The following is a 17039-nucleotide window of genomic DNA, read 5'->3' on the forward strand; positions in this document are numbered from 1 at the left end:
ATAAACATACAAGACAGGTCCTTGTCAGATGCTCAGATACCCATCCTATAGTCCAAAGACATTAAAGGGACTCCCTATCCAGACATGTATATATAAACCTTGTGATGCACGTCCATAGATGTCCAAAAGGGGTCCTTGTCTGCAATCCAAATTAACTAGTTCTGAACACCCATGAGACATACAAAAGTGGGCCTGGACAGACAGATGTTAAACATCAATGAGCATCCCCCTGACGTCACATGTTTGCTTGGGTCGGCTGAATGAGGCCTTTACACAACCTCAGTCAAGCCCTTTGGTTCCTCTTTAAGTTGATTATTTACACGATTGAATTGTTTATGTCTGTTGCTAAGTAGAAAATCACTGTTTAAGCAGAGAGATTTTACAAGAATGAAACTGAACAAGCAATGCAGGGGCATTTTTTCCCCGTATATGTGATTATATAATGTTTTTTGCCAGTTAAGAAAATTGATAAATAAAAAATTGTTTTAAGTTGTTAAGGTTGTTTTAATGTATTTGAATTTCAAGCTCTACCAGTCAGACAAGGTCAATTAATTCCAAGTGTGTAGTAATGTGTTCAGTGTCAACATTTTTATATTTTTTTGTTTAAATGAATCATAGTGGAACAACTTTTTTTTAAATAACCTATTAAAGATGTGAATTTATTAAACTGTGTGTACAAACATATGTAATCTGAGTCTGAATAATAAAAAATAAGATTCAGAAAAAATTCTTGATGTCACCCACAATAATACAAACTTCAGTTCATCAAAGGCCAAGTGGAATCTGCTCTATGACGTATAGCTAGATGATGCACAGTAGAAGGAGGGAAGCTTTCGTCTGTTAAATCTATATAAAGCACTCAAATCACACACACAGTATGCTCACATGCAGACACATGAGTGATGGAAATCTCCCCTCTCTTTATTGGCCTGATCCTTTCTCTGAGTTTGTGTGAGTTGAACTCAGGTCTCAAACAAAGTGCTGGGCTTACAGAGGAAAGATCTGGTGCTGGGGTCAGCAGTGAGGCCTCCTCTGTGAAATGTAAACTGCAAGGTACCGCTCGTCTACCTGCATTCTCAATGGATGGTGACTATGTTATTGGTGGTGTTTTTGCCATTCACCATTACAAGCAGACGCCGGTGCATAATTACACCGTCATGCCCGAGCCACTAAAGTGCACAGGGAGGTTAGTAAGAGGGCCGAGTGTTGGATAAGATGATGTTATAATATATGGGGTTACACATGTTTTGCTTTGTATGATGTTTTAAAGCTTTTGTGTGAAATTTAAAATCTTTGCAAATGTATGTTTCATTACCAGGAGAAGAAAAAAAATGAAGCTACTTTCAAATGAACACACTTTTGTGCATTCTGCACTGATATCTGATCCTGTGTTTTGAATTCTACTAGTCACTATGTGGTTACATTTTATTCACAGATGCAATGCAGCCATCAGTGATAATTCCCATGAACAGCAGTTCTGCTTCATTGTGTTTTATCTGTTAACAATTTGTCCTCATCACATGTAGATTTGAACATTTAAATCTGTCTGTGTGCAGCCTTGATCCTCGTGAGCTGCGCTTCTCACGCGCAATGGTCTTTGCCATCGAGGAGATAAACAACAGCACAGAGCTGCTGCCAGGGATAAGACTTGGTTATCAGATCCACGACTCGTGTACCACAGTGCCTGTGGCTATTCATGTAACATTTCAGCTTTCAAATGGCCTGGACCCGGTGTTTAACACTGGTGACAATTGCTCACAAGCTGGTAAGGTAATGGCTATTGTTGGTGAGTCTGAGTCTACAATAACCATCAGCATGTCGCGTGTCATCGGCCCCTTCAACATTCCTCAAGTAAATGCTATGAGTTTGTTTCAAACTATTTCTTCAGTATTGGCCAGTTCAGATTTTTCTTCCTGTCCTGTAAATTTATCACAATGCTGAATTCCTTTAGGTGAGCTACTTTGCCACTTGTGCATGCCTGTCTGATAAGCAGCAGTACCCAAGTTTCTTCAGAACGATTCCCAGTGACCAGTTCCAGACTGAAGCGCTTGCCAAGCTGATAAAACATTTCGGCTGGACTTGGATAGGTGCTGTCCGGTCAGATTCAGACTATGGCAATAATGGCATGGCCTCTTTCCTGGATGCAGCACAGAAGGAGGGGATCTGTGTGGAATACTCTGAATCTTTACATCGGACCTACTCACGTAGCAGAATACAGAGAGTAGCTGACATTATCCGCAGGTTTCTAAGTGCTTTTGTTGCCTGTGCTGTCGCTGACCATACGCACACAAAACCACAAAAAAACATGTAATGTTCAAACTTAAGACAGGAGACTGTTTGATTATCTTAATGGCAAATTAGGAATGAAGGCCTGTATTTCTTCATCAAGTTTGTTCTATTATCTGATGACCCTATATACAGCACACAAATAATAATGTTATCTCTCATATTTATTATTTTATTAATCAGGTAGCCAACCTAATTTTCTATAGCTTAATAACCTTGATAATGTTTCATTATAATATAATTTTCACTATAATGTCTCTGCAGGTCGACAGCTGTGGTTGTTGTGGCATTTGTAGCATCTGGAGACATGAGGATCCTGCTACAGGAGCTGTCACACAAACCTCCTCCACCTCGCCAGTGGATAGGCAGTGAGTCTTGGGTAACTGACCAAGGTATGCTGAAGTTCAACTTCTGTGTCGGAGCAATCGGATTCAGCATTGAGCGATCTGTCATCCCAGGTCTAAGAGAATACTTGCTCGATCTGTCTCCAACTAAACTGTCTGCCTCTCCAGTGCTCACGGAGTTCTGGGAGGATGCGTTCAACTGCAGGCTGGGAAAAAGTGAGAAAGTTGTACATTGCTGATATTTGTAGTCGGGTCAATTTCGTTGGGTTTTGTTGTTTGTCTGTTTGAGGGGGCCTCCTGTGTTAAATGGTCAGCAGCTGCTTTAAGATCAAACCTCAGCTGCTGAGAGGGAAATGTATTGATACCATACGAACACAGTGGGCATATTTTGTCCTTTATTAATGTGAATAATTATGTGATTATATCTTTTGGCAACAACTAAAAGTATTGCTTATATAAAAGTAAATAAATTAAATCAGTTGGCCCTACTTTTAAGTCTGTTTTTTAGATTCATTAGAACAAATATTGATAGACACTGTGGAATCACCAAACTCTTAAAAATGCAACACAATGGCCATTGTGCTCTTAGTATTGTCTTGTATTTTTGTTTCTTTTATTATTTTTTCTTTAACATATGGGGAGATGGTCTGTTGTCTATTCATATGACAGCAATATTCTTCTATTTCTGTTTTGATATTTGAAGAATAACTTTGCTAGAACAACACCAGTTTTAAATATATGAGTTTCAACAAGCAAGTTTTGTGGTAGAGATAAGTTAAAAGGAAAGCAAAAAATAATAATACACATATAACAAAGAATAATATCACATTCTCTGAGATTTTTTTTTTAAAATCTGCAGTCATTAGAACATCAGAGGTCAGTATGTAATTAATTCAAAAGTTGTAGAAATCGTTTGTGCCTTCAAGTCTTCACATCATAACATCTGATTACTGATCCATGTTAACTGCACTTGGTATACATCACCTCAAACACAGCATGAATCAGGAAAGTGAGGAGAGTAGATGAAAGCATGTCTGCAAAATTGTATGTAAAGTAAGCATTACTCATAAATAAATCAGAAAAAATATAGAAATGCAGATATAGAAATGTTTTAAGGTATGTTCGGCAGTTTAAATAAAACACAGACATGATAAATATGAATAAGAATAGAAAATAATTTAAATATAATCATAATAATATCATGTATATCATCAAAGATAAAAGCATATTCTCCTTCCTTTGTGTGCTTTTAGATGCGGCCAAAGACGAAACTGTGTGTGATGGAACTGAAGACATACAGACACTACAGAGCCCGTACACTGACACATCTCAACTCCGGGCCACTAACATGGTTTACAAGGCTGTTTATGCAATAGCACATGCCATTCATGATGCAGCATGTGAGGACGCAAATTCTACAGCTCACTGTGACAAATTCACTAGGATGGAGTCCAAACAGGTCGATGAAATTGATTACATGAACATAATCAATGTCATGCTACCACTATAATGTAATTCAAAAAATGTAGGTCAATGTTTTCCCATCTCTACCTCCTTGTCTAACTTTACTTATCCTGACAGGTTCTTAACCAGCTCAAGAAAGTGAATTTTTCCAAAAATGGTTATGATGTGTCATTTGATGCCAATGGGGATCCTGTGGCCAGATACGAGCTGATTAACTGGCAACAAAGTGAGAGTGGCAGCATTGAGATGGTGACAGTAGGGCTTTATGATGCATCACTGCCAGTGGGCCAGGAGTTTCACATCAACAGGAATCTCACTTGGATGGATGGTGGCACACATGCAAGTACCCCAACCAAATTAAATTATGTAATTACTATATTAGAATTATACATTTGGTTATCTAAAGGGGTACAAAATTTGCCTTGACACTGGAAAATGCAGATGGGTCACTCCAAAGTTTGGGGAGGAGTGTGTATGAGGGCGGGTCCCTTCTGGAGGCCATAGACAAAGCCTGAAATCCCCCTGGAGGTCAGGTTGGTGAGAGGTGAAGTGGAACCACTCTGGAGGTCAGGCTGTTGAAAGGTCTGCTGATGTGTCAGCACAGGTTGCCAAGGGTTCAGGGAGCTTCAGCTTGCTGTCAAGAAGGATGATGAATAGGGGCTTTGGAGAAGGTGGCATCTGTGCCTCTAAACTGGAAATCAGAAGCAAGAGTTGGCTGGTCTGCCAATGTGGAAACAGGAAGAGGGGTCAGCCGGATAAATGGGGAAACAGCAGCAGACATCAGCCAAACTGATGACTGGCAACCAGCAGCAAAAAACTCTGGAATTAGGTAGATGTCAATTTCAGAATCAGGCACAGTCTTTCAACCTAATGTGTCAACCAAACCAGGAGCAGGAGAGTGTCAGCTGGCATGGGAACAGGAGTGGTGTCGACAGGAACAGGCAGTTAGCAACTGAGCATTGGGCAGTCAAGGTTCTGGGTCCCTGGGCAGCAGAAGATCCAGAAAGATGCACAGCCAAAGCACAGGATCCTGGGCAGCTGTTTAATATATTTATATATGTAGAGATGTGGTAGACAGTAAGCACTGTGACATAAGTACCTCCATCTATGAACAAGAGTAATTGTTACAGGAAGAAAGTAAATAAAAACAATCTTGAAAATGTGCAAACCAATCCTTTTATCACCTGCATAGAACACCAGAATATGTGTGATGTTGTTTCCATGTATGTACCAGGTGCCTGTGTCAGTGTGCAGTGACAGCTGTCGTCCAGGAACTCGTAAAGTGCTTCAGAAAGGAAAACCCATCTGCTGTTATGACTGTATACCTTGTCCTGAAGGAGAGATTAGCAATACTACAGGCAAGTTTTCCTTTTTTCTTTTCTTTTACTTTTTTAAAGGCATGTCTACAATATCAACTTTATTATTGCTGAAAGCTCCCCGATTAATTTCAGATCTTCCAATGTATGTCTACAGAATCAACTATAATATAGCTAAAAGCCCTTTTCCACCTATTTTTTTCAGATTCCCCTGATTGTTTCCCTTGCCCCAAAGAATTCTGGCCAAATGAAGAGAGATACAGTTGTTTCCCTAAGCCTGTGGAGTATCTTTCTTTTGACGAGGTTCTAGGAATCATCCTGGCTGCATTCTCAGTTGGTGGTGCCTGTCTTGCCATTTTAACAGCGGCTATCTTCTTTCGTCACAGGACATCCCCAATTGTCAGGGCCAACAACTCTGAGCTGAGCTTCCTGCTGCTTTTCTCACTGACACTATGTTTTTTATGTTCATTAACATTCATCGGAGCACCCTCTGATTGGTCCTGCAAGCTGCGGCACACAGCTTTTGGGATCACCTTCGTTCTCTGCATCTCTTGTGTTCTTGGGAAAACTATAGTCGTGTTAATGGCTTTCAAAGCTACACTGCCAGGTAGTAATGTGATGAAATGGTTCGGCCCTCTACAGCAAAGGATGACTGTGGTATCATTCACGTTTATTCAAGTTTTAATATGTACTATTTGGTTGTGTCTTAGTCCTCCTTTTCGATTAGAAAACCTAACTATATATAAGGAGAGAATCATCCTAGAGTGTGCATTAGGATCAGCTATTGGATTCTGGGTTGTACTTGGGTATATAGGTCTGCTGGCTCTTTTTTGCTTAGTGTTAGCCGTCCTAGCCCGGAAACTACCTGATAATTTTAATGAAGCCAAACTGATCACCTTCAGCATGCTGATATTTTGTGCAGTGTGGATCACCTTTATCCCAGCGTATGTCAGCTCTCCTGGGAAATTTACTGTGGCAGTGGAGATATTTGCCATTCTGGCTTCCAGTTTCGGACTTATACTGTGTATATTTGCTCCAAAGTGTTACATCATATTGCTCAAGCCAGAGAAGAACACCAAGAAACATTTAATGAACAAAAATGAATCCAAGGACATCTGAGGTTTGGCAATAGTTCATACGTAACATTCAGTATAGAATTGACTCCTTTTATAGGTGGCCTTAAGATTAAAGTCTTTACAATGTCTTTTTTAAAAGGCATTTTAGTGACATCCTCACAGAGTTCAAATGCCTCAGAACTAAACTGCCATTTTCACTTTATTTTCTTTATTTAGTCTAATTTCAACACCTATTTTATTTTACAGTACTGTCAATTCCTGACTGTTGAACCCGTATTAGAAGATGTCCAAAATAGGTTCTGGATAGATGTCAAGATATTTAGGCAACGCAAGGCAAGTTTATTTGTATAGCACAATTCAGTCACAAGGGAACTCAAAGTGCTTTTCAGTGGCATAAAAAATTACATTAAAACAAGTAAAAAAAAAAATAGGAAAGTAGGCTACAATAGAATATGTTTAAAAGGTTCAAGACTAGGAAATGAAAGTCACAGTGCAGAACCCTGCTGGAAATAAATTAAGAAATAAATTAAGATAGCGGAAGGAAGATTTCAAATGCTGTGTTATGTCTTGCAGGGTTTTGTCATTGATTGGATCAAATTGTTTAATAGTATTAGAGTTGGTTTTAGATGGGCGCATGGACAACACACCTCCTGTATCTGGTACTGTGGCACTGACCACTTATCTAACTTTCTGAATTTTGGCAGTGAAGAAGGATGCAAATTCATTTGCAAATTCATTACACACCCTGGTAGATACATGTTCACAGGTTACTGGAACAGGAGGGTTTTTTAAAGTGGCAGACTGGTCATGTGCACTATCATAGTTTCTGTCAAGAAATCTTAGAAGGAGAAGGACCGCCTTGACTTTTTCACTTCTAAATTCAACATGTAAAGTCTCTCTTTTTTTCAAATTTCAAAGTGAACCTGGAGATTTCTTTTTCGCGACCTGCGCCCTGCTATTCAACATTGCTTTTATTCTATTTTGACCAGCATGGCATTCGAGATTCGAGATTTTTTTCTTATGGGAGACCACCTTCATTTTAGGGGTGCAATGGCATCAATGACATTTGCAATTTTAGAACTGAAATGATTGCAAGGTCAGTGACAGAGAACCTGGAAAAGGGAGGCATGGAAGAGAAAGCCTCAATTAATATGTCACTTGTGTTTTCAGTGATGTAGTTTTTTGAGACACCTTCACTTTTTTATGCATTCTAGTCTCACTTACAAAAAATAAGTTAGGAGGGCTTAAGTCAGTGTGAACAGCTGCACAGTTACCTTGGTCTAACCAAGTTTCAGTTAAAAACATACAATTAAGATTGTGTTTAATGATAAAATCATGTATTAAAAAAGATTTTCCAGCCAGAATCAAAACCAACTGTGCAATTTTTTGCAACGGTTTTTGAGGAGGCAACCTGAAGTCCAAGGGGCTCTGGCTTTAATGGGGGAAAACATTAATAATATCAACTTTGTAGCCTGGACCCAGCAGGTATCAGTTAGATATAGAAAGAAATTTAGCTCGCTTGCATGTCCACAGACATCCTAAAAGGATCCTAGCTTGACGTTAAGATATTTAACCTGTTTTGCACATCCATAGGTGTCCAAAAGGGTCCCAAGCCAGACGTTCAGATATTTGACCTGTGTTGCATGTCCACAGACATCTGAGAAGGGTCCTAGTCCAATGTTCAGATACTAACTCACTTTGAATGTCCACAGACACCCAAGCAGTTCACTCTTCAGACATTTAAATATGTCGGTGGTGTTGCATGTCCACAGATGTCCAAGAGGGGCCCTAAGACAGGTACAAATCAGACTAACAGATACCAAACCTATTTTGGACATCCACAGAGGTTCTACAAGTTCCCTATAAAAGACAACAATATTTCAACAATGGTGCAGGTACACAGACGTCCAAATGAGACATTCATTACTAAATCTGTTTGGACCACATCTACAGACATCAAAGAGGGTCTCTAACCAGATGTTTATATTTGACCTGTGTTGCATGTCTATAAACATACAAGACAGGTCCTTGTCAGATGCTCAGATACCCATCCTATAGTCTGAAGACATTACAGGGGCTCCCTAGCCAGACGTGTATATATTAACCTTGTGATGCACGTCCATAGATGTCCAAAAGGGGTCCTTGTCTGCAATCCAAAGTAACTAGTTCTGAACACCCATGAGACATACAAAAGTGGGCCTGGACTGACGGATGTTAAAAATCAATGAGCATCCCCCTGACATCATGTTTGCTGGGGTCGGCTGAATGAGGCCTTTACACAACCTCAGTCAAGCCCGTTGGTTCCTTTTTAGTTATTTATTTACAAGATTGAATTGTTTATGTCTGTTGCTAAGTAGAAAATCACTGTTTAAGCAGAGAGATTTTACAAGAATGAAACTGAACAAGCAATGCAGGGGCATTTTTCCCCCTGTATCTATGATTATATAATGTTTTTTCCCAGTTAAGAAAATTGAAAAATAAAAAAATGTTTTAAGTTGTTAAGGTTGTTGTAATGTATTTGAATTTCAAGCTCTACAAGTTAGACAAGGTCAGTTAATTCAAAGTGTGTAGTAATGTGTTCAGTGTCAACATTTTGATATATATATACACTATATTACCAAAAGTATTCGCTCACCTGCCTTTACTCATTCTATGAACTGAAGTGCCATCCCATTCCTAACTCATAGAATTCAATATGATGTTGGTCCACCTTTTGCAGCTATTACAGCTTCAACTCTTCTGGGAAGACTGTCCACAAGGTTGAGGAGAGTGTTTATAGGAATTTTTGACCATTCTTCCAAAAGCGCATTGGTGAGGTCACACACTGATGTTGGTCGAGAAGGCCTGGCTCTCAGTCTCCGCTCTAATTCATCCCAAAGGTGTTCTATCGGGTTCAGGTCAGGACTCTGTGCAGGCCAGTCAAGTTCATCCACACCAGACTCTGTCATCCACGTCTTTATGGACCTTGCTTTGTGCACTGGTGCACAGTCATGTTGGAAGAGGAAGGGGCCCGCTCCAAACTGTTCCCACAAGGTTGGGAGCATGGAATTGTCCAAAATGTTTTGGTATCCTGAAGCATTCAATGTTCCTTTCACTGGAACTAAGGGGCCAAGCCCAGCTCCTGAAAAACAACCCCATACCATAATTCCTCCTCCACCAAATTTCACAGTTGGCACAATGCAATCTGAAATGTACCGTTCTCCTGGCAACCTCCAAACCCAGACTCGTCCATCAGATTGCCAGATGGAAAAGCGTGATTCATCACTCCAGAGAACGCGTCTCCACTGCTCTAGAGGCCAGTGACGGCGTGCTTTACACCATTGCATCCGACGCCTTGCATTGCACTTGGTGATGTGTGGCTTGGCTGCAGCTGCTCGGCCATGGAAACCCATTCCATGAAGCTCTCTGCGTACTGTACTTGGGCTAATCTGAAGGTCACATGAAGTTTGTAGCTCTCTAGCAATTGACTGTGCAGAAAGTCGGCGACCTCTTTGCACTATGCGCTTCAGCATCCGCTGACCCCTCTCCGTCACTTTACGTGGCCTACCACTTCGTGGCTGAGTTGCTGTTGTTCCCAAACGCTTCCATTTTGTTATAATAGAGCTGACAGTTGACTGTGGAATATTTAGGAGCGAGGAAATTTCACGACTGGATTTGTTGCACAAGTGGCATCCTATGACAGTTCCACGCTGGAATTCACTGAGCTCCTGAGAGCGGCCCATTCTTTCACAAATGTCTTGTTTCACAGTCTGCATGCCTGAGTGCTTGAATTTATACACCTGGGGCCAGGCCAAGTGATTAGAACACCTGATTCTGATCATTTGAATGGGTGAGCGAATACTTTTGGTAATATAGTGTATATATAGATAGATAGATAGATAGATAGATAGATAGATAGATATATATATAGATATATATAGATATATATATATATATATATATATATATATTAAATGAATCATAGTGTAAGAACTTTTTTTCTTTTATTGAGTTTAAATAGCCTGTTAAAGATGTGAATTTAATAAACTGTATGTGTAAACATATGTAATCTGAGTCTGAATAATAAAAAATAAGATTCAGAAAAAATTCTCGATGTCACCCACAATAATACAAACTTCAGTTCATCAAAGACCAAGGGGAATCTGCTCTATGACGTATAGCTGGATGATGCACAGTAGAAGGAGGGAAGCTTTCGTCTGTTAAATCTATATAAAGCACTCAAATCACACACACAGTATGCTCACATGCAGACACATGAGTGATGGAAATCTCCCCTCTCTTTATTGGCCTGATCCTGTCTCTGAGTTTGTGTGAGTTGAACTCAGGTCTCAAACAAAGTGCTGGGCTGACAGAGGAAAGATCTGGTGCTGGGGTCAGCAGTGAGGCCTCCTCTGTGAAATGTAAACTGCAAGGTACCGCTCGTCTACCTGCATTCTCAATGGATGGTGACTATGTTATTGGTGGTGTTTTTGCCATTCACCATTACAAGCAGACGCCGGTGCATAATTACACCGTCATGCCTGAGCCACTAACGTGCACAGGGAGGTTAGTAAAAGAGCCGAGTGTTGGATAAGATGATGTTATAATATATGGGGTTAGACATGTTTTGCTTTATATGATGATTTAAAGCTTTTGTGTGAAATTTAAAATCTTTGCAAATGTATGTTTCATTACCAGGAGAAGAAATATATTAAGCTATTTTCAGACTATTTCAGACTGACTATTTTTGTGCATTCTGCACTGATGTCTGATCCTGTGTTTTGAATTATGCTAGTCACTATGTGATTACATTTTATTCACAGATGCAATGCAGCCATCAGTGATAATTCCCATGAACAGCAGTTCTGCTTCATTGTGTCTTATCTGTTAACAATTTGTCCTCATCACGTGTAGATTTGAACAATTAAGTCTTTCTTTGTGCAGCATTGACTCTCGTGAGCTGCGCTTCTCACGCGCAATGGTCTTTGCCATCGAGGAGATAAACAACAGCACAGAGCTGCTGCCAGGGATCAGACTTGGTTATCAGATCCACGACTCGTGTACCACAGTGCCTGTGGCTATTCATGTAACATTTCAGCTTTCAAATGGCCTGGACCCGGTGTTTAACACTGGTGACAATTGCTCACAAGCTGGTAAGGTAATGGCTATTGTTGGTGAGTCTGAGTCCACAATATCCATCAGCATGTCGCGTGTCATCGGCCCCTTCAACATTCCTCAAGTAAATGCTATGAGTTTGTTTCAAACTATTTCTTCAGTATTGGCCAGTTCAGATTTTTCTTCCTGTCCTGTAAATTTATCACAATGCTGAATTCCTTTAGGTGAGCTACTTTGCCACTTGTGCATGCCTGTCTGATAAGCAGCAGTACCCAAGTTTCTTCAGAACGATTCCCAGTGACCAGTTCCAGACTGAAGCGCTTGCCAAGCTGATAAAACATTTCGGCTGGACTTGGATAGGTGCTGTCCGGTCAGATTCAGACTATGGCAATAATGGCATGGCCTCTTTCCTGGATGCAGCACAGAAGGAGGGGATCTGTGTGGAATACTCTGAATCTTTACATCGGACCCACCCACGAAGTAGAATACAGAGAGTAGCTGACGTTATCCGCAGGTTTCTAAATTACTGTTTGTGATTTTGTTGCCTGTGCTGTCACTGACCATACGCACACAAAACCACAAAAAAACATGTAATATTCAAACTTAAGACAGGAAACTATTTGATTATCTTAATGGCAAATTAGGGATGTAGGCCCATATTTCTTCATCAAGTTTTATTACCTGAAGAGACAACACCCTATATTCAGCACAAAAATAATGATGTTATCACTCATATTTATTATTTTATTAATCTTGCAGCCTAATTCTAATTTTCTATATCTTAAGAATCAGTATATGATTATATGTTTAAGTATAATAACATTTTTACTATAATGTCCCTGCAGGTCGACTGCTGTGGTTATTGTGGCTTTTACTGCTTCTGCAGAATTAACACTCCTGCTGGGAGAGCTGTCGCTCAAGCCTTCTCCACCTCGCCAGTGGATAGGCAGTGAGTCCTGGGTAACTAACCGAGACATGCTGAAGTTTAACTTCTGTGCTGGAGCCATTGGATTTGGCATTCAGAAATCTGTCATTCCAGGTCTAAGAGAATACTTGCTAGATCTGTCTGCAACTAAACTGTCTGCCTCTCCAGTGCTCACGGAGTTCTGGGAGGATGCGTTCAACTGCAGGCTGGGAAAAAGTGAGGAAGTTGTATATTGCTGACATTCATAGTCATGTCAATTTGGTTGGGTTTGGTTGATTGTTTGTTTGAGGGAGCCTCCTGTATTAACATGTCAGCTGCTGCTTTAAGATCAAACCTCAGCTGCTGAGAGGGAAATGTATTGATACCATAGGAACACAGTGGAAATATTTTGTCCTTTATGAATGTGACTAATTATGTGATTATATCTTTGGGCAACAACTAAACGTGTTGCTTATATGAAAGCAAATAGATACAATCAGCTTGCCCTACTTTTAAGTCTGTTTTTTTAGATTCATTAGAACAAATATTGATAGACACTGTGGAATCACCAAACTCTTAAAAAATGCACCACAATGGCCATTGTGCTCTTAGTATTGTATTGTATTTTTGTTTCTTTTATCTTATTTTCTTTAACTTATGGGGAGGTGGGTCTGTTGTCTATTCAGATGACGTAATATTCTTTTATTTCTGTTTTGACATTTGAAGAATGACATTGCAAGAACCACACCAGTTTTAATTCCAGTTCTATCTGAGCAGTAGAATATGAGTTTCAACAACCAAGTTTCGTAGTAGAGATAAGTGAAAAGGAAAGCAAAAAAGAACAATACACACATAACAAAGACAAATATGACATTTTGTGAGATAATTTCTTTATTTGGACTTATTAAAACATCTGATGTCAGTATGTAATTAATTCAAAAGCTGTGGAAATCATTTTTGCCTTTAAGACTTCCCATCATAACATCTGATTACTGATCCATGTTAATTGCACTTGGTATACATCACCTCCAACACAGCATGAATCAGGAAAGTGAGGAAAACAGATGAAAGCATGTCTGCAAAATTACATGTAAAATAAGCATTTCTCATAAGTAAATCAGAAAAAATATAGAAATGCATGTTTTAAGGCATTTTTGGCAGTTTAAATAAAACACAGTAATGAAAAATAGAAATAAAGATAGAAAAGTATTTCAATACAATCATAGTAAAATCATGCATATTGACAAAGATAAAAGCATATTCTCCTTACTTTGTGTGCTTTTAGGTGCAGCTGAAGACGAAACTGTGTGTGATGGAACTGAAGACATACAGACGCTACAGAGCCCGTACACTGACACGTCTCAACTGCGGGCCACTAACATGGTTTACAAGGCTGTTTATGCAATAGCACATGCCATTCATAATGCAGCATGTGAGGACGCAAATTCTACAGCTCACTGTGACAAATTCACTAGGATGGAGTCCAAACAGGTCGATGAAAGTGATTACATGAACATAATCAATGTCATGTTACCACTATAATGTAATTCATAAAATGTAGGTCAACGTTTTCCCATCTCTACCTCCTTGTCTAACTTTACTTGTCCTGACAGGTACTTAACCAGCTCAAGAAAGTGAATTTTTCCAAAAATGGTTATGATGTGTCATTTGATGCCAATGGGGATCCTGTGGCCACATATGAGCTGGTTAACTGGCAACAAAGTGAGAGTGGCAGCATTGAGATGGTGACAGTAGGGCTTTATGATGCATCACTGCCAGTGGGCCAGGAGTTTCACATCAACAGGAATCTCACTTGGATGGATGGTGGCACACATGCAAGTACCCCAACCAAATTGAATTATATAATTACTATATTAGAATTATACATTTGGTTATCTAAAGGGGTACAAAATTTGCCTTGATACTGGAAAATGCAGATGGGTCACTCCAGAGTTTGGGGAGGAGTGTGTATGAGGGCGGGTCCCTTCTGGAGGCCATAGACAAAGCCTGAAATCCCCCTGGAGGTCAGGTTGGTGAGAGGTGAAGTGGAACCACTCTGGAGGTCAGGTTGTTGAAAGGTCTGCTGATGTGTCAGCACAGGTTGCCGAGGGTTCAGGGAGCTTCAGCTTGCTGTCAAGAAGGATGATGAATAGGGGCTTTGGAGAAGGTGGCAGCTGTGCCTCTAAACTGGAAATCAGAAGCAAGTGTTGACTGGACTTCCAATGTGGAAACAGGAAGAGGGGTCAGCCGGATAAATGGGGAAGCAGCAGCAGACATCAGCAGAACTGATGACTGGCAACCAGCAGCAAAAAGCTCAGGAATTAGGTAGATGTCAATTTCAGACTCAGGAACAGTCTTTCAACTGGATGTGTCAACCAAACCAGGAGCAGGAAAGTGTCAGCTGGCATGGGAACAGGAGTGGTGCCAACAGGAACAGGCAGTTAGCAACTGAGCATTGGGCAGTCAAGGTTCTGGGTCCCTGGGCAGCAGAAGATCCAGAAAGATGCACAGCCAAAGCGCAGGATCCTGGGCAGCTGGGACTCAAGCTCACTGGGCAGCAGGACATCCACAGTGTGGGGCATTTGTGAAGATGAGGAGCTGGGCAGCAGAGAGGCTAAACATTGGCATGAGTCCCATTTCCTTCTGAAGGGCTTCCCAGAAAGTGGTTCCAGGCCAGTATGAGTAAGGGGACTATCTGGATCTGTGCTAGCTGAGTGACTTGGCCAGAGGTGAGCTGACTGAAAGCTAACAGACTAGACACTGACAGGCCATAGGCTATTATGTTGCAGGTAAGCTGACTGTGAAGCAAATGAGGCTGCAGTGAGGGGCTGTTTTGGCGATCATGCTTGTGGCCGCCATCTAGCTGATTGAAGGCTTGCATACTCATGTAAAATAAATAAAAACAAACTTGAAAATGTGCAAACCAATCCTTTTATCATCTGCATAGAACACCAGAATATGTGTGATTTGGTTTCTATGTATGTACCAGGTGCCTGTGTCAGTGTGCAGTGACAGCTGTCCTCCAGGAACTCGTAAAGTGCTTCAAAAAGGAAAACCCATCTGCTGTTATGACTGTATACCTTGTCCTGAAGGAGAGATTAGCAATACTACAGGCACGTTTTCCTTTTTTTCTTTTCTTTTACTTTTTTAATTCATGTCTACAATATCAACTTTATTATTGCTGAAAGCTCCCCGATTAATTTCAGATATTCCAATGTATGTCTACAGAATCAACTATAATATAGCTAAAAGCCCTTTTCCACCTATTTTTTTCAGATTCCCCTGATTGTTTCCCTTGCCCCAAGGAATTCTGGCCAAATGAAGAGAGATACAGTTGTTTCCCTAAGCCTGTGGAGTTTCTTTCTTTTGACGAGGTTCTAGGAATCATCCTGGCTGCATTCTCAGTTGGTGGTGCCTGTCTTGCCATTTTAACAGCGGCTGTCTTCTTTCGTCACAGGACATCCCCGATTGTCAGGGCCAACAACTCTGAGCTGAGCTTCCTGCTGCTCTTCTCACTGACACTATGTTTTTTATGTTCATTAACTTTCATTGGAGCACCCTCTGATTGGTCCTGCAAGCTGCGGCACACAGCTTTTGGGATCACCTTCGTCCTCTGCATCTCTTGTGTTCTTGGGAAAACTATAGTCGTGTTAATGGCTTTCAAAGCTACACTGCCAGGTAGTAATGTCATGAAATGGTTCGGCCCTCTACAGCAAAGGATGACTGTGATATCATTCACGTTTATTCAAGTTTTAATATGTACTATTTGGTTGTGTCTTAGTCCTCCTTTTCGATTAGAAAACCTAACTATATATAAGGAGAGAATCATCCTAGAGTGTGCATTAGGATCAGCTATTGGATTCTGGGCTGTACTCGGGTACATAGGTCTACTGGCTCTCTTTTGCTTAGTGTTAGCCGTCCTCGCCCGGAAACTACCTGATAACTTTAATGAGGCCAAACTGATCACCTTCAGCATGCTGATATTTTGTGCTGTGTGGATCACCTTTATCCCAGCGTATGTCAGCTCTCCTGGGAAATTTACTGTGGCAGTGGAGATATTTGCCATTCTGGCTTCCAGTTTTGGACTTATACTGTGTATATTTGCTCCAAAGTGTTACATCATATTGCTCAAGCCAGAGAAGAACACCAAGAAACATTTAATGAACAAAAATGAATCCTAGGACATCTGAGGTTTGGCAATAGTTCATACGTAACATTCAGTATAGAACTGACTCCTTTTATAGGTGGCCTTAAGATTAAAGTCTTTACAATGTCTTTTTTAAAAGGCATTTTAGTGACATCCTCACAGAGTTCACATGCCTCAGAACTAAACTGCCATTTTCACTTTATTTTGTTTATTTAGTCTAATTTCAACACCTGTTTTATTTTACAGTACTGTCAATTCATGACTGTTGAACCCGTATTAGAAGATGTCCAAAATAGGTTCCAGATAGATGTCAAGATATTTAGGCAACACATGGCACGTTTATTTGTATAGCACAATTCAGTCAAAAGGGAACTCAAAGTGCTTTGCAGTGGCATAAAAATGACATTA

The 17039-nt window shown here is 40.4% G+C and overlaps 2 protein-coding genes across 2 annotated transcripts; both read left to right on the forward strand.

Moving 5' to 3' along the window:
• The first annotated feature begins 1064 nt into the window (after positions 1-1064).
• Positions 1065-6529, forward strand: LOC119032567 (extracellular calcium-sensing receptor-like). The gene is made up of 8 exons (XM_037121888.1): positions 1065-1186; positions 1557-1851; positions 1952-2241; positions 2551-2846; positions 3884-4089; positions 4212-4433; positions 5329-5452; positions 5616-6529. The coding sequence occupies exons 1-8, from the start codon at positions 1080-1082 to the stop codon at positions 6527-6529; spliced, it is 2454 nt and encodes an 817-aa protein (XP_036977783.1). The 5' UTR covers positions 1065-1079.
• Positions 6530-10924: 4395 nt separating this feature from the next.
• LOC119007667 (extracellular calcium-sensing receptor-like) lies at positions 10925-16699 on the forward strand. Its single transcript, XM_037077526.1, has 8 exons — positions 10925-11031; positions 11410-11704; positions 11805-12094; positions 12426-12721; positions 13770-13975; positions 14098-14319; positions 15474-15597; positions 15761-16699. The coding sequence occupies exons 1-8, from the start codon at positions 10925-10927 to the stop codon at positions 16663-16665; spliced, it is 2445 nt and encodes an 814-aa protein (XP_036933421.1). The 3' UTR covers positions 16666-16699.
• Positions 16700-17039: the final 340 nt, after the last annotated feature.

This window comes from Acanthopagrus latus, chromosome 2 (genome assembly GCF_904848185.1).
Source record: "Acanthopagrus latus isolate v.2019 chromosome 2, fAcaLat1.1, whole genome shotgun sequence".
Taxonomy (NCBI): Eukaryota; Metazoa; Chordata; class Actinopteri; order Spariformes; family Sparidae; genus Acanthopagrus; species Acanthopagrus latus.

Excerpts from the sequence above, each read along its gene's own strand:
- LOC119032567 (XM_037121888.1), top strand. The coding sequence starts at position 1,080 with ATGGATGGTGACTATGTTATTGGTGGTGTTTTTGCCATTCACCATTAC. Across the intron at positions 1,187-1,556 it reads CCACTAAAGTGCACAGGGAG|CCTTGATCCTCGTGAGCTGC; the intron begins GTTAGTAAGAGG and ends GTCTGTGTGCAG. Across the intron at positions 5,453-5,615 it reads AGAGATTAGCAATACTACAG|ATTCCCCTGATTGTTTCCCT; the intron begins GCAAGTTTTCCT and ends TATTTTTTTCAG.
- LOC119007667 (XM_037077526.1), top strand. The coding sequence starts at position 10,925 with ATGGATGGTGACTATGTTATTGGTGGTGTTTTTGCCATTCACCATTAC. Across the intron at positions 12,095-12,425 it reads GTAGCTGACGTTATCCGCAG|GTCGACTGCTGTGGTTATTG; the intron begins GTTTCTAAATTA and ends ATGTCCCTGCAG. Across the intron at positions 14,320-15,473 it reads GGATGGATGGTGGCACACAT|GTGCCTGTGTCAGTGTGCAG; the intron begins GCAAGTACCCCA and ends TGTATGTACCAG.